The following is a 14,862-nucleotide window of genomic DNA, read 5'->3' on the forward strand; positions in this document are numbered from 1 at the left end:
CTTGGTGTGTGCACTTAACCAATGCATTTCAGGCCTGCATCAGTGGTTTAAAGCCTTTACAAGCATATATGCAAAATTGTCAGGAATAGAAGCTTGCTCTAGAAGCCAGCTCTAGAAGCTTTTTCAGTACGAGGATACAGATTCTCATAATCTAAAATAAATAATATTTTGAGCTGACTAACGTTCAGAGCAATTTGTTATGAGTGAACAATAGCAAACAATTTTTTGTAATAACAACTTTGCATTGTTTTAGTTTGAACTCTAGGGCAGCTTTCTGATAACTAAATAGTGCTGAGCGGTTTTCTGTAACATTTGCATTTTGAATGTTCAGCATAACTGTGTGATGACAAGTCATAAACAACTTTTATTTGGTGAAACAATAAATCAAACGTTTAATCTTAAGCAACCGTTTAGTTTTCAACTTGTCAGTTGGGACCAGAAAAATGTGCTACAAAGCAATTCTACACAATTAGCAGTACAAATTAAACATCACAGCAAATTGACTATTATTCTTTCCCATAAAAAAAAATTGTTTCAAATGCTTTTAGTCACCTTATGTTAGCTTAAACAGTATTTAAAACATTGTTTGCTGCTTTACTACAGCTCGTAAATAATACGAGACAAAGTAGCCCACACACACTACTCTGGTCTTTGTCCATGTAAGTTTGAAAATGGGTTCAAGGAAGTCAACAAAAATCTTCAATATCTTACATCAGATGGATAAAAAACACAATCAAATTTGAAACCTACCTAAACTAAATCTCTTAAACTTTACTTCACTCTTAAATGAACTCCTTAAAGGACCGTAAGCATTGCCATGTTAAAAGTGCCTGGTTATCACATCACTGCTTGATAAGAGAGATGGACTAACAATAAAGGCCATTGAGAGGATAATTTGCGCCCAGTATCAATGAGACTCCCAGGTCCCAAGTTCAGACACTTCTAAGAAAAATGCACCGTATCCAGCAAATACGAGGTGTTTTTTTAAAGTTCCCAGGCACCTTGGAATGGTTACAGCTCTTACAATCATCCCAGATCTGAAAGTACCCTTTGGACCACACTGTCAATAATAATGTCTTTATTTGTGCCCATTGCAATAACATACAGTACACTGAGATCACAGATGCGATACAACAGACGAGGAAGCAGCGAAGTGACATATATACGTCTTCGAGTCAGCTGCTCCCCTTATTTTGGCTTGCCATTAAGTGTCTTTGCGGAGACACAGCCGCATGCTCTGGAGCGGTGTCAAACCCACGTCCTTTCGAACGTCGCGCAGACGTTCTCACCACTCGGCTACGCAGCCGACTACTGCCAATAACTGCTTGGTGGCAACGTTGATTATATGAGGTAAATATTAACAAAGGAAGGATGAATTACTTTTAGTATACTTTTTGTGTTACTTTAGTACACTTTTGCAATAGCAAAACTATTGTCGACATAACTACATGAGTTGTTAAATGGCCTCGACAATTATTATACTGAAGTACAAAGCAAATACAGACGTTTTTGCCACGATTCAAACGCTGCAAGAGCTTAACAATTACGGTATGTATTTTCAAATTTAATGATTTCTGGCAGATTTAAAACTTTACTCGATTAGCGGCATACAAAGCTCATGAGACAAGATAACGACTGTTTTAAAAATATTATTCTCTGCTCAGCATACAAATAGAGCTCTGTCATTAAGTGATTATTAATTATTGTTACATACCATACCGTATTATTCCATTATTGATGTAACCCTCAAACCACTGGCTGCATAGAGCAACAATTTTATGTTGACTAAGCAACATTGTTGATAAAGGATACTGATAACAATAATGACAGAATAAAAACACAAAAAAATAAAGTAAAATACACTTAAACTTGTAAATGTTTTGTTTGTTTATCTTTATCCTGCATTGCGGGAAAGCGGACTTGAGCGCTATGCATCGGTGTACGCCTTCTGACATACACCTGACCCACGCTGCAGCCGACGGCAATGTCTGTTTCCGGTTGTCTACTCTACTTACGACTTAAATTTGGTACTAGGCTACCCATTACTTGAAATCGATCACTGGGTAGAGGCAATTATCGTAAAGTTTCTTGCCCAGAGAAACAACAGCAAGTGCGCGTGGCTGGAGTTGAACATGCAGGCTCTCGACTGCGAGCCCAACACGCTAACCACTCGGCCACGGCTGTAAATGGTGATACACCAACAGCAATTTTCACCATTCCTTACTTGAAGATGTGAAATTGACCAAACGTACGGTGCATGACGTTTTTAACACAAAATTGCAATATAAATGTTAAGAATTTGGCAAAGTCACACGGTTTGTATATATGATCACACTGTTCTGAACCTGACACAGTTTTTAAGTTTAAATTTTAACTTGAATTTTCATACACTACAGGTGTATCTTTAGCTTCCTTTGTTGTTGCGACAAAAACATTACACAAAACAATAAAATCACAGATGGGATATTTCATTTGTCTACTAATCTTTCTTTTTGGGCAGTGTTTTAACAACGTCACCCGAGCTACTGTTTTCACAATCTCCCAAAGGCCTAAACTATACCGTACATATATTGGATTATACATGCTTATTTCACCACAGAGCTAAAGAAACTTTGGCCAATATTTGTGAGTTAAAGTCTGACCACAGTATGACCTTCATGTTTTAATGGGTTTGTGTAGTACCGTAGATAATAATTACCGATAACTGTACTGGTATTATCCATTAGACAAATTCAATAAAACACGAAGGCCATATAACGGTCAGACTTTAACTCGCAAATATTGGGCAAGGTTGTGCTGTTTTACGGGGGTGCAACCTAGTTCGTACCCTGAACAGTTCGTACTCTCAGTTCGTACCCTGAAAAGATTGAGAGAAAAAATTAAAAAAAGCCGAAGTCGCTGATCGGAGTTTCCGCAAACAACTCGAGAGTTAGAGTTAGTGGAAACTGCGGAAAAATATTTGTGGAAACTGCGGAAAAATATTTGCGGAAACTGCGATCAACGAGGGTTAGAGAGCATAGATTACTCGATGGTTAGAGTTAGGTAAGCGGAAACTACGGAAAAATGTTTGCAGAAACTGCGATCAACGAGGGTTAGAGCATTGGTTAGAGTTAGGATAAAGGTTAGCGGAAACTGTGGAAAAATGTTTGCGGAAACTGCAATCAGCGAGGGTTAGATTAGAGCATAGATTACTCTAAGGTTAGGGTTAGCGGAAACTGTGGTTAGCGGAAACTACGGAAAAGTGTTTGCGAAAACTGCGATCAGCGAGGGTTAGCAGAAAGTGCGGAAAATGTTTGCGAAAACTGCAATCAGCGAGGGTTACGGTTAGCAGAAACTGCGATCAGTGACTTCGACTTTGTGCTATCTTTCTCTCGATCTTTTCAGGGGGAAAATTTTAAAATGTTTGCGGAAACTGTGATCAGCGACTTCCGCTTTTTTTAATTTTTTCTCTCGATCTTTTCAGGGTACAAACTGAAGGTATGAACTGTTCAGGGTACGAACTAGGTTGCATCCGTTTTACAGTAGGCCTACCGTAGCCTAATTAATTTACCTTTAAATGTTTTTTAGGTTTTAGCAGACACCAAATTGTAAGGTTGAGGCTCATGCAAGGTTCTTTAAGTTGTAAGGCTCCATTATGCGACATGGCGTTTTTCCTATGCCACAACATGCCTATTTCTAGAACAATTTTTCGGTTTATGTTACTGTTAGTAACATTTTGTGCAGATCCTGACTTATTGGATCAGCACAACACACAAATAAGATTACAGCGTAATTTTATCTAAAGCTTTTTTACAAGTTCATACCAGATTTCATGTTTTAAAACACTTCTTGACAGTGTTTTATATACAAACTATACACTACGGTAGTCTACATTACCAGTAACTGAAGAGAGCTTACAGTAGGCCTAATGTACCGTACTTAGTTTAGACTAGGGTATAACTCACAACTTCAGACTGACTTTTACTGGTTTCATCATACAATGAATCGTTTCATCGAAACAAAGCACCTACCGAATATCCAGTGACAAGGCACATTTTGAAGAACTGCTAGGCTAGGCCAGTTCTTTGTTGAGAAAAACAGCGATGACCCACCACTCGATGACGTCATAAAGCAGTCCAACAGACGCAGCGTCGGGCGAGTGCACAACGTCGAGACAAGTAATCCAAAGATATTTTATCGACTTCTCTGAATTAAACTCTGTATAAACTTTTACAACGGTTGTTGTTGGAATTTCACACATTCGTTTATGTAAATTAAACAATATGTCATTTTATAAAATTTAAAACTTTTTTTTATTTGAAAAGGTTTGTTTCCAAATTAATATTAACATGAAAAAGCCAAAACTATGTGACGTCACGACGCCCGGTATTTTTTACGTCTAATGTCATTTTCTCTCACTGCGACGTATGATGACGTTAGGTATCAGCTGGACATCACGAGCTTTTCATGATGAGTAACTGTTGCATTACTAAAATAGATTCAATTTGTATTTTTGTCCTGGGCAAAGTCGATGTTCAGTGAAACTTTGGTTCATTGGAGGAAACTTAATCGCCGAAGCAAACCAACTCAATATTTATACCTGCTACCAAAACGTTCAGAATTGGGCTATTATTAGCCTACTTGCATCAGACCACTAGGTCTATAACTATATTTACTAGCTTACCAAACATGCGAAAAGCAAAATAAAGACAAGCAATTCAAGCAATAATCACAATAACCCAGTTAACTTCACTCTGTCAATCTCGGTGACCGGGCCTGCGTCAGTGATTCAAGGCCTCTACAAGTATGCGACACTGCCAGGATTAAGCTCTGCAAGAAACTTTCCTAGTCCGAGGATAAAGATTCAATCAATCAATCAATGCTGCTGCGGAGAATTGTCAACAAACTTGTTTCCAACACAACAATAATGTCTTGTTTGTCTGCTTATGTCATTGTGATCTTCAACATTGGCTATAAAAAGGCAGGCTACTTTTGTTTTTGCACAATTTCTAAGTTAATACAATCGGGTTAAGCGTGGTAGCCTAATTCTAATTGATAGGTTATTTCACTTGTTTGAGATAGTTATAATCAGGCCTACAAATAATATAAAATCGGTTGTTTTGGGATTTTCCTAAATTGACACCAGGAATCCAATTTTTTTCGGCCCAAGAAAAATCTAGGTAAAGTTTGTGAAATATATTACAGTACCCATACAACCAAGCAACCACACGGCATTTAACATAATCCATTAAAATTGAACATAAACTATAAGCTACAAACGTTTTCGGCCATACACACGTTAGCCCTTATCAAGTAACAAAAAAATAACTGCTTATCATATCTACACTGAAAATGAATAACTGATCTAAACACTGAATTGAAAAAACGAAATGCAAAATGAAACGGCATAGCATAGGAGAAAGGCACATCACATGGCGTTTAAATTGCTTGGTTGTATATGTCTGTGGTTGAAGAAAGTGACCTCTTTACCAAAATTATATTACAGTACATAGCCTAAACTAAAGAGAGAAAAAGAACGGATAGAATAATTCACTGACCATCAACATATTCTAAACCATAATAGGCCTACCCACAGCTACTGGTTTAGTGGTTTATATGACAATGACTACGTATATACATTTTAAAACTTGTTTTAATTTTGTTTTTATTCGGAAACTTTTGTAAAATTTGCATAAAAAAAAAGAAATGTAAATTGAGGGTGGCTACGCGATCTATTTAGTTTAGAATTTCAAACGAGTAGTTTTTATTTTCGCAGTTGAAAGACACTCAACAATAGAAATTTTTCATTCCGCTACTCTGACCGTGTTTGGTGTTGTTTTTTGTTGAATAAAGATGATAATTAGTATGGAACGGTTTAGCATTCATAGGCTAAGCAGAAAGGAAACGTAATTAACTGCATTATGGTTTTAAACCTAAATTTGTTTCGATCACCAGCGTAGGTGGTTGGGCTTGACCTTGAGAAAGCCACAAAACATAAATTCAGCAAGGTCACTTGTACGGTTGACTTTTCTCCAATAGGCAACACTCTATTCAAGCATTATGTGTCAAAACATTACCTTGGTGAACGCTGAAGCAAATAGCTCTGAGGTTTCTCTACCAGCTTATGCTGAGATCAAGCATTCCCTTGGAGATCAACAAAAAGCAATAAACATTACGACTTCACAATATTGCGTGATGAGATTGTCTGGGAACCAAGTTTTGGTGCAAAATCCGTCCTTTTCGCACAGATTTAACTGCAGCAGCAGTTAACTGCAACAACTGCAGAAATAAAAGTTTTTGCTAACCTTTAAATATTGACTAAGCATCCTTACTTTGAGGACAATCTGGAGCAAAAGCCATGTGTCAGTGTAGCCTAGTCCTGAGAAACATCATCAACTATGGGGTGGTGAAAGACAAGAAACAACCCCAATAGACCTGGATGACGGTGAATTTGAATTAAAAGATTTCTGCGCACATAGATTGTCCCCAAACCCTATCATGAGACATTGCAACCGATAACTTAGTTTTATCTTATTTGCTCAATGATCCTGCTCTCATTGTTATATTCGCATAAATTGATTGTCCTCACACCTTGGTTGTGTGAAGATATAAGGTGAAAGTCGCTGATAGGCTAATGCACTGAGATTCTGAGGTCGTACTCGCATTTCTAAGTTTTTAATCCGTCTCTGTCAGTCGGCCACAGCTTCGATTCACCGTTAGTTGCATATTCCTTTTGCAGAGTATTAATCTGCCAATATCTCTGAATTAGGGAAATGAATACTGATCACACAAGTTCTTTCTGTTGTGTATGTTCTGTTACAACTCACTGAATCGTTGAGAAAGTCTTTATTCAAAATATGACGAGACAAATGCACAACGAGACATGATGGCCTATCAAATGAAGTTGGCTGGAGAACCCAATCACAATACCAGTCATTTTTACATTGATTCAACGTCTGCAGACGATAAATGCATGTAAAGAGGGCTGATTTCTTGGCTGGGAAATGTTATTTCAACTGACCCGGTTCGTTCACACTTAGCTGCTGAAGCCACAAACTCATGCAGTGAATTGAAGGCAAAAAAATGAACAAAAAATCAGTAAAAATAGTGAGAAAACATTACACAAGAAATAAACAGAAATTTAAAACAAATATTAGAACATTGCAAAGAAAAATGGTCTGCATAAAATTCCCTAGTTGCGACATGCAAGATATGCAATTTCTTCGTTGAATGAACGTACACAGCGTTGAATCAAAGGGGGGGGGGGGGGGGGGGGGGTATCTTGTCCGTACAAATCCACGCAACAAACCACTCAGACAAAAAAGTTTCCTCCTTCACATCGTCTGAACCTCTGGCGACGTTGAAGCAACATAAATAGATTAACTTCGCTAGGAATACGAAAGATTCGAGAAAAAGCGATGAATTCTAACGACAGGAAAAACACTTGCGACATCATGTTTAATATTTATAGTAAGGATTTTTTTATCAGCATTAGCAGGTTAAGCACTAGCTAGCATGGCGAGATGGTAGCCACTCCTACATTCCTGAGCAATGCTCCGACAGCGTACTCGTAATCTGCAAGTCGCTGCAGCAGATAAGGTTTATCAACCAATCAGAAGACAAGATTTAAATCAGCTGATTGCAGTCATGCGCGTTAGAAAGTAAATTAATTGAACGTTTCCCCGTCGCCAGGGTGGCCAAGAAGTTAGGATTAGGGAATACAGTAGTTATTTTGATGGCGTGGCTTCGATCCCCTCTTTCCTGGTTCGATTCTCAACCACTTTTTTTTCTGTAACTACCAAGTAGCCTACCAAACAAAGTTCAAAGCAAGTCTCAGACGGAGTGCTAGGAAGGTCACAATGACTGAAGTCAGCTGGTTGAGTTTGCAGACGTTGTGTCAACGTAAAAATGACGGATTTTGCTGTCGGAGGTGCTCATGGTTGGGCGCTTTAAAAAGGGAAGCGCGAAACGTGTGAGAGTCTTAAATGGTACACAACGCCTAGAAATTCAAACTGCTGCTCGTGTTCGCTAAGATTTGCTGATCTACACAAAAAAAAATATCCCTTTTACATCGTTTTAACGTTGATGCAACGATGTAAATATGCAAACTTTTGCTGGTTACGAAGAGGTGTTCAAAACCAAAAGAACTTTTAAACAATTTTTTTGCCAAAACAAGATACATGAAATTTTATAATAAAAAATAGAATTGCTTCCAAATAAAGGAAAGCACATTAATATGCGTCCACCAAGAGATGCATGAAAGTAGCAGGATACCAGTGAGATGTGTAGTGGGAGAAAAAGATTTTGAGGTCCGCTCTGGATGACGCAGTGGATAAGGGGCTCGCTTTCCAAACACGCAATCCTGGTTCGACTGCCATCCTGCAATCCTACTTAAGCTGGTTGTTGAAAAACACCGCTCACCTCTACTCAGGGTGTAATAAATTGGGTGGGCGTAGTTGCTGAAGTAAAGGCGGCCGAGTGAAAGGAACTGCCTCCCCTACTCTCGTTAGTGCCGAAGGCTTAGTATAATGAGAACCTTATCTTCTCATCCCCCGATGCTTGGATCAAGTATGGGACTCACCTTCTGGACAGGTGCCGAACCGGTGCTCTTCCAAACGCCGTGCTTTGGTTGTCACAACGGCCACGCAGCCGATACAAATCATCTAACATGGCGGATAAAAAAGAAATTGCATAAAAGTAAAAGGCGTGGAGAGAGGTGATGGTAGCTAAGCAGTAAGCAGGCGAAATCAGTCATTTTTACATCGTGTAATGTAATAACAAAGTCTGCTTTCTGGGTAACAATGGGAAAAGGACAGAGTACATGCAGCGCTGGTAACAAAACTACAAGAAAATAAAGGCGATGAGGTTAAAATGAAATATTGTAGATATAGTGGTAGCGAAGTTCGGTTTACGCAAATTTTCCTCGTTTCGAACAAACCAACGCGATAGACAGCACATTTGGCGGACTCATTTTGGTTTACAGACTCAACATAATTATAGTTTCCATTTGAATAAAGTATACACTGACGACGCCACAGTTGTGTGGCAAAAACTCTATTATAAACTCGTTTTTATTAATTTAGTGGATATCCTCTGCTCTCAAACACAAAGTGTTTGCTTAAAAGCAAATTGCTTCAATTATAATTACAGGAAAACAAATAAACAATCACGTGGCATTTCTACAGCAAATAAATCAAGCTCAGCACAAGTACGATTCGCCGCAATAGCGAGTGTGAAAAACCACCAACTTATCACGTTATTTAAATGGATTCGATATAGCCATTGGCACAGCATTCATATCTGATAAATAATAGAATTGCTATTTTCACCTACACTTATCGCAAGCGTAGTTGAGAGCACAAGAGTTGAAACACAGCAAAGACCGTCAAGCTATAGCACAGTTGAAATATCTAACCCAGTGGCTGTATAATTATTTAAACTGCCCTGGAATAACTTTCATAATTTAAAAAAAAGAAAGCAAATACACACGCAACAAAATTTGAACAAAGAAACTCGCCATGGATTTATTTGCGAATAAACTTAATGGAATGGTTGCGCTACGACATCAGCAGACACTTTTTTTTTTTATAATTTCTCGGTTGCCAAATTCCTAATAAAAAAGATCAAACTTAGTCAACAACTCAAAAACTAACAAATATGAGAACCGCCGCCGCAATCGAAACACGAGAATTTGCTCAAGATTATATGTTTGTAATTACAGATAAGTTTACATTGAATCAACATTATGTTAAAGAAACAACGAAAGTCCGCACAAAGCTGTGCACAATAGTCGGTGAATCAACTTTAAAGCACGAACACAAAATCTAACAATAGATTGAGTTTCACTTTTAGCAGAATTACAAGGTAGATAATAACGGCTTGTTTTAGCCTGATGCTGCATATAACCACAGCGAACTCGCAGCATCAGGCTAAAACAGATCGTTAAATATCTACATTGTGCAAACAAAATTTAACGTCATAGAACGCTTTTTGCACAGTAGTCAATGACATCGTTCTAGTTTGAAGAAAAGGCAAAGTAAAGCAAAAAGGAAAATTTGCTTGCGTACCTTGGTTTACCAAATAACTAACACAGAAGTATTCGTCCCTGGAAAATACTTGATTCCATTACTTCGTTGCAAATAAACTCACCCAGACAGTTCTTTCCTTCAAAAGGAACTAACGAAACAGAATATAGTGAAGGCATCAATCAAAAAGAAATCTCATTCTCACTTCGCAAATATGAAGTTTCAATGGACAGCTGAGTGTTGGTAAATATATTAACTTAATAGGTTTTTGTTTTCAGATAGAACCATATCATCGTGATCCAAAAAAGTAAAGTAATAGTAACAGTAGTTATATAAGACAAGTTATGGAACCGGTTCGTTCCAGAGGGTTCAGTCTCAACGGAATCTCGACCCGGGCAGACGATGAAAGGGCAAGATCAAGCAACACAGGTTCAATTCTCATCACGAGCGTTGAAGCAATGCTCAGGACAACACCCCATTAAGCAGTACACAGTGGATGGGATATATAACAAACAACAACAATTCCAGTGCTAACGAATATTGAAATTATTCTTCCATATGTCAGCATTAGTTCTGTGTGATAACAAGAGATGATGATGTGAGGTCAAAGTTCATTTTAGGTCCATGTCATGACATCAAACTTATTCTAACTTCGCTTCATTGAGGTAAAATTATTTTGAAGAAATACGCGCACAATGATAAGAGGTAAGTCCTTGAATCCCTGTGTTAACTTGTGCATTTCAATTGGAAATCTTTGTCACAAAAGTGATTGGAAATCTTCACTGTGACAAATTTGTAGACTGAGATTTTGATCGAATTGCTGACGACAATTGAGAACCAACCAAAACTTTATTAGTTGTCTATTCCGCAATATTTTAACAAAAACCTGTACGTTAAGACTTCAAGAAAAAGAGTCAGATCAAAATAAAGTCAAAATAAAAATGGCAACCTTAATCATGCAAGAGTGAGAAAAAGCATTACAGGATTACCTCAAGGGTGCGACCCAGTCGTCTATAAAGAAACTAACAATCGCACAATACACAGTTGCTCATACAAATATGAAACAAAATATGGCCAGTTCTAGTACTAGCAAAGTTTGATATTAGCAAATTTTCAATAAAAAGAAAACAAAAGCTACCAACTTGAGACATCTTATGACTGCATAGCGGAGCGGTGAATTTGTTTTGTCATACAAAGCTATAGTACGAAGCTCATGAAGGATCCGGTTCGACACCGCTCAAAAGCACACGGCTATACCTGCGGCAAGGCACTTGTGGCATGCCTGAAGGTGGACAAGAAAATTGACTTCCTTGCTTTGCCTTCCACTAAATCTAAATCTTCAACCACCGGGCGTCAGCCTAGATATGACTAAACTGTGGAGTCACAAACAACACGCTTTCCTTGTCGCTGACATAGTTTCACAATACGGCACTTCAAATTATTGCAAAGAAAAAGTGCCGTCTTGTCAAAAGTTCACTTTTCAACACTAATTCCACTTTCAACAAGGAAGTATTCAAAAATGTACTTTCTTGAGCAAAGATGTTGTTTCTCCAAGGTTGTACTGCAGTTGGGGTCTACTGTGTTTGTTGTACCGTACCCAATCCCGCACAACCCAGTTGCATAGCGCCATCACTTGTATTGACTGACGTCACTCCAGGACATCCCAGGTGGACAACCCATGTCTCAAGTAAACTTACCGACCGATAATTTTGTCTAAAACTCCCTAGTTTGATCAAACATGATCATAAATATTTGCAACAGTGCCCATAAACACGGTAATGATCAATATTCTTAGTTATTCTATTAGCTGAGCACTATAAGCCCAGACTGGGGGGTTATTGGGCTTTGGTGAAAAACAACGGTTGACAAGAACTTAACCTTGTTATTTAAAATGGTGATACATCACTTTGATGTAACGGTGAGTGACAAAACTATCGATTTGGTTCCACGTTCCGTTGCGAATCTCGCTCCAGTTGTCTCAGTTTGACAGTGCATCGGTGTGATGGTCACGATATCTGTGCTGTGTTGTAAGGTGGTCAACAACTCTTCCACGTGGAGAATGAATTGTTTCATTGGATCGCTCCACAAAACGTTTCAAGTCTCGGTTTGCCATTGCACGGGAGTGACATCAATTTGAAGTCCTCGTGGTGGATGAAGATGATGTGGAGTTATGTTCCCGGAAGGAAGTCGGTGTCCGTGTCTGTTTCCGATGCTTGTGTCTCAGAAGTGGAATCTGAAAGATGATGGACTTGTACCCAGATGACAAATCAGTCGTTTTTTTACATTGATTCAACGTCTACAGACGTAGAAACAATGTAAAAAGCGACTGATTTGCTGTTTGGGTATGACAACAAATGTGATATTCCAAGCAAGCAAACCAAACCCTTTTTTGTTGATTCAACGCCTGATAAGACGTTAAATCAAAATAAAAAAGTACTAAATTTTAGTTAAGTTGTTCGAAAATTAGCCTTTCAAGTATTTAGTTTCTAAGCTGTTGGAATTGTGACAAACATAGCGTGACAGAAATCGTGAAGACAATCCATCTAACAATGAAGAAACAATAGAGTGCACGCTAAATACAGATTTTCACCACAGGATAGCCGGTGGTGTGAATTTACCATCAGACAGTTGGCAATGGGTAGGACAGTAGTAAGGTGGAAACCGAAGCTGAAAAATGAACAAAATAGTGTTGCCAGACACCTACCAAATTTGCAATGGACAGGAGTGTAGGGTCGGTAGGAGCTACCGCTGTCTGATGTGTCGGTTGTATCGATGCCGTTGAATCGGTCATAATCCAACCGGTCATACTTCTGCAAGAACGCCAATACATGTTGAAAATACAATTTTTTTATTATAAATTACATACGCCACGAAAAGCAGTTGATTAAACAGCCGTGACACTGCATGTCATGTTGTGACACATCATCGCCATAGAAATTGATAAAATCAGGATGACGCGACAGAAAAGTTTTTTGTATTACCCGTAAAACGGGAATACTTTGAAACCGGGGTAAACTTTGAACAGTTCCCAAAAATTAGTTGTCGAGGTAATAGTTTTGTTAATAACTCCGTAATAAAGCGGAATTTCGGGTTAAAAGTCACTTTTTCGTAGTCTTTGGTGAAATTACTTTCGATTAAGTCTGGAATTTTGGTCCGAGACTAAATTTACTTCACACTCCAGTACACAATTTGATAGATAAGTGAATTTAGTAAAACAGCATGGTGAAGTGATGCGTTCCAACTTCTATCTGGTTCTCAGCCGTTTGATGGTATTTCAGCTCACTGTTTTAACCAGATGTTGGAAATATCATCAAGATCTTAGATCTAAAAGGATTTTTTTGTATTACTTTCAGTTTTTCCGAAAATCAGGGTTTTCTGGCCAGCAAAGCTTTTATTTTACTGATGGGGTTACTTTGAACGGTGTTTTAGTATTGAGATATGAGAGGAGTTGACGACGAAACGTCGATAAAGAGGAAAAGACAATGGCTGTGGAACTGGATAAAAGCATTCGCAATGAAGACGACGTGATCCAGAAATGAGTGTTCCAAGCAGTAAGAAAAAATGTGTGCCAAGAGATGAAGCTTCTATCGCAAGTGAGGAAAGAAACGAAGAAGTTGAAGGGATAATGAGTGATGCAAGTCTATCCAACGGCGATGAAAATGGTTTGGAAGTTGGAGCAAGCTCCAACCCTAACGTTTCTGATGAACAAAACTACAATGTAGAGGAGAACAGCAGAACACTGCCGTTGGCACATTCGTCATTATTCAATATGAAGTTGAAAAGTTTCCACGAAAAATTATTTCGTTTGACGACGAAGGCTCTCTTGTATTCACACTAAGGCAAGGCAAAAACGTAGGATAGAATTAACCTACGTTCAAAGATGAAATCGATTATGAATGAAAAGACGTTTTAAAACGTAACATAGAGGCTATTCCTGTTAATCCGATTCCCTGACCTTGAAAAAGAATGGGGATAATAAACCTTTAACACTATTTGTTGGAATTCCCCCCTAGCCTCAAATAACCCCCAAGATAGGGTTAAATGTCATAAACTCACTGTTGTGTGTACATATTCGTTGACTTGTGTGTTTAAAATACCATTTTCTGTTCAAAGCATCAAAGTAACCCCAAAATCTCGTGAAACTTTGAACACCACATAATTTCAAAAAAAGGTAGTTTGTTCAAAAATTCTTTAACATTCCTTTCACATGTCAATAGGGGTATATGTAGCCCCTAATATATTGCAATATCAGGACGGTGGGTTCAGGGTGTAAAAATTAACGATATGAAAAAGACGAAAACTGTTCAAAGTATCCCCAGTTTACGGGTAATGTAAAGATAGTAAAATAGTTTTGCCGACTTTCATTACTTCATGCCACTGCACAACGACCAACAACAAAAGAAGGAACTTCACCTTTTTCACTGTTGGAGCCTTCACTGGTTGCTTTGTTGAAATGGAGGAAAACGAATCGTCCTCTGAACAAAAATTGTGATCAAAACTTTAAATCCAGTTCGCTTCCTTTGGTTGAAAGTCATAACGTGAATTTGCATCAGTTTGTAAATTTGCAAACTGATGTAAAACTAAGAAAGAGAACAGTCTAGAGCAGGGGTCACCAAATGGCGGCCCGCGGGCCGCATGCGGCCCGCCACGCTGTATCGCTGCGGCCCGCGGAAGGTATCAGCGTACAAGTATAACCAAAAATACTTTTCTTGAGGAGTTAAAGAGCACGAAGGCAAAAAAATACTTTCCGGGAAGCATATTTTCGCACTGCATACGATTCCACCGACAGGGCCGTTGACAGGATTTCTCGGGCCCGGTACCAATTTATTTTCGGGCCCCCTTCATGCACAATGTTATG

At 38.5% G+C, this 14,862-nt stretch overlaps 1 protein-coding gene across 1 annotated transcript in view; it reads right to left on the reverse strand.

The window, feature by feature from the left end:
* Positions 1-6,806: 6,806 nt before the first annotated feature.
* LOC145786883 (uncharacterized) overlaps positions 6,807-14,862 on the reverse strand; it is a 33,683-nt gene continuing 25,627 nt past the window's right edge. The window contains exons 30-32 of the mRNA XM_082598622.1: positions 14,418-14,479; positions 12,709-12,814; positions 6,807-12,237 (exon numbers count right to left, since the gene is read on the reverse strand). Of these exons, the coding sequence (XP_082454748.1) occupies positions 12,173-12,237; positions 12,709-12,814; positions 14,418-14,479 (233 nt within the window). The 3' untranslated portion in view covers positions 6,807-12,172. The remainder of the gene's footprint in view (positions 12,238-12,708; positions 12,815-14,417; positions 14,480-14,862) is intronic.

This window comes from Aplidium turbinatum, chromosome 17 (genome assembly GCF_918807975.1).
Source record: "Aplidium turbinatum chromosome 17, kaAplTurb1.1, whole genome shotgun sequence".
Taxonomy (NCBI): Eukaryota; Metazoa; Chordata; class Ascidiacea; order Aplousobranchia; family Polyclinidae; genus Aplidium; species Aplidium turbinatum.